Source organism: Octopus sinensis, linkage group LG8 (assembly GCF_006345805.1).
Source record: "Octopus sinensis linkage group LG8, ASM634580v1, whole genome shotgun sequence".
In the NCBI taxonomy this organism is placed as follows: Eukaryota; Metazoa; Mollusca; class Cephalopoda; order Octopoda; family Octopodidae; genus Octopus; species Octopus sinensis.
In genome coordinates this window covers 72088699-72091663 of record NC_043004.1, presented here as the reverse complement: position 1 = coordinate 72091663, position 2965 = coordinate 72088699, and the positions used below count along the sequence as shown (strand labels likewise).

The 2965-nt window shown below is 30.0% G+C and overlaps 1 protein-coding gene across 1 annotated transcript in view; it reads right to left on the bottom strand.

The window, feature by feature from the left end:
- Positions 1–203: 203 nt before the first annotated feature.
- LOC118764386 overlaps positions 204–2965 on the bottom strand; it is a 60786-nt gene continuing 58024 nt past the window's right edge. Inside the window, exons 9-10 of the mRNA XM_036505155.1 lie at positions 2541–2656; positions 204–690 (exon numbers count right to left, since the gene is read on the bottom strand). Coding sequence (XP_036361048.1) covers positions 641–690; positions 2541–2656 — 166 coding nt within the window. The 3' untranslated portion in view covers positions 204–640. The remainder of the gene's footprint in view (positions 691–2540; positions 2657–2965) is intronic.

The window sequence follows — 2965 nt, the reverse complement described above, 5'->3', positions numbered from 1 at the left end:
TATATATATACATATGTATGTATGTATATATGTATGTATCTATCAATCAATCAATCAATCAATCAATCTATCTATCTATCTATCTATCTATCTATCTATCTATCTATCTATCTATCTGTGCACATGTGCTTATATACGTATGTGTTTACGTACGTACGTATATATGAGTGTATATATGTATATTTTATAGGTTAAAGACAGGTGTTCTCTATATAGAATACACTTCGAAATGCTCAAGAGATTTGAACTTGAGTAGATAGAGGAATAGATGTAAGAACAAGCAAGTTAGGTAAGTCAGTTTACACAGAATACTGAATATACTTAATATGGAAAATGTACATGTGAATGGATTTAAAAGAGTCGGACTTGAACAGAAAATAAATGCTATCAGGAGTTATATAAGTTGCGTTTTACGAGTCCAGCAGCTGTTTCTGGAGGGTTGGTGGTCCGGAATAATGTTAGTTACTTGGTTCCATTATCGGATAGCACCGCCTCCTTCTTCAGGGGAGAATTTTACATTTGAGGTGTTGACAGGATGGAGCTTAAAGATGGAACAATTTTGTGGAAAACTTGGTGTATGTATGTATTGATATCGTTTTGTAGGAATATAACAATACACAATTTCTGGATTAAACATATTCTACTTTAGAATAACTGAGACGGCCATGTGTGTAAGATATGTTTTTTTACCTAAAAAATAAATGAAGGAAAATTATCATTAAACATTAATGAAGATAATGCAAGTATCAGAATGATCATAAATACATATATACATACACATCTGTCTATCTATCTTTCTAATCTATCTATCTATCTATCTATCTATCTATCTATCTATCTATCTATCTATCTATCTATCTATCTATCTATCTATCTATCTATCTTTCTATCTATCTATCTATCTATCTATCTATCTATATACATATATATAGATAGATATACATATATATCTTTATCTATCTATATAGATATATACATATAGAGATATATTTATAGCTATCTATCTATCCATTTATCTATCTATCTATCTCTTTATATATAGATATTTATATTTAGCCATCCATCTATCTATATATATATATTTGTATGTGTGTATATGTATTAGACTCTCTCCTCGAAGATGATTTTCGAGCGTTCAGCCTGACAAACAACCTGCACATATGATTTGTTTATAATGATGAAATGTTCATGCCACACATTAGCTCACTCACTCCTTGAATCGAACACAATAAAACACACAGTTTCGGAATTGAAACCACGACCTCGCGATCGTGAGTACATTGCATATCTATATATTTCCTCAATAGCCAGTCGATGAATTTCCTACTAATTTCGGAACGTGGGCGTTGAGCATGGTAAGCGTTTACATCAAGTAATCAAGTTTCTGGAGGAGAGATACCGTGGTCAGTGAAGCTTACACCTGATAGCAGGCTACATGATGGCGTATTCAAAGAGATTGGTAGATATGAAACACTCCAGAGACACGTGCAAACGGAAATTTGTTCTGTGAATATGAAGGTATGTGTATGCTGGTTTTGTTTTTATTCGTCATATTAGAAAATTAACAGTATGCATTTAGTAAAAAGTGATGCTATCTTTCATTTCATCTATCCTTTCATTTTCTACTGACATTTTAACTTATAGTTTTAAGCTATAAAACATAATAAACTATCCTGACCACTTAAATAATTAATACAGTAGATCATAAAATAGGGATGTGTTATAGAATGAAAATCTGGTGAGTTAGAACAAAAATGGATGCCATATTTGAAATCAGAATCTCAAAATTAACTAAAAACAACCACAACATCGAAGTCAGTCAAAAGTGTGTTGACCGGTGTTATAGATCTTCTCAACTACAGCTTTTTCCTTTTTGTTCCATTTTTTATGTTTGATAATAGCTAGTTGCCTTAATATTTATTCGAGACTATTAACTCATATTTGACATAAAGTATGTTTTATTATACAAGTATTGATAGGGGTATATTTTAAACTAAATTATTACAGGGAATATAATTTCTATAATATTTATTTAGATATATTATAAGATTTGATGTGTTTCTAATTTACTCTTTAGGTAGAGCATTTTCAACATATATATCCTAATTGAACTTTATGCATTTCATATTTTTAAATATATTTGTAATTTTTATTTTTAATATAATTTTTAACTTTTACACATACATAATATAAATATACATAGCCTAAGGACGCACTAGTAGATTTATGTATTAAATATAGCCTTGATACACAACACACCAGCGCAGAAACACGTGTAGCGGTTACTTGTACTATCTTCTTTCCGAACAGATTAAAAACAGGTAAGATATATTTTTCTAACTAATTTTATTTATGTTATTTTAATTATTTTATTTTATTTAATTTTCCCGGCGTATACCATACCATGAGGTTATCCTGAAAAAGGAGTTGCTTATCTATTTCTAATAATTATATATATATATATATATATACTTATTAATATATATGTGTTTACAAACATACGATTATTGGCATCAACAAAGATTATATATTTTGCATACCTTTCTCCCTCTGCCAATAAATTTCGTGGGTTCCACTTTTCTTTTGAGCTTCCATCCAGCCGCCACCAGTACTAGATGCAGCTTGAAAATCCACACGAAAATGCGGTTCTCTGAAACTAACATGTTACAATTGATAAATTTAATAAAATTGATCACAATGAAAAATTTTACAATTATATTGATACCAATCAATTTTGCTTAATTAGACCACTGTCTTTGCCTTTTCATCTTTGAGATTAGTGAATGCTTGATATCTAGTTTGCTATTCATGATATAGAAGGTATAAATAACGTTTAATTTGTGGCAATCAGATCTTGTTATTTAGCTTCAGTTCATCTGTGATCAAAGAGGTCTATGATCAAAAGGCATTCCAGCTACGGCAAACGTGTCATATTTCTTTCTAAGACTGAATGTATGTCGTATCT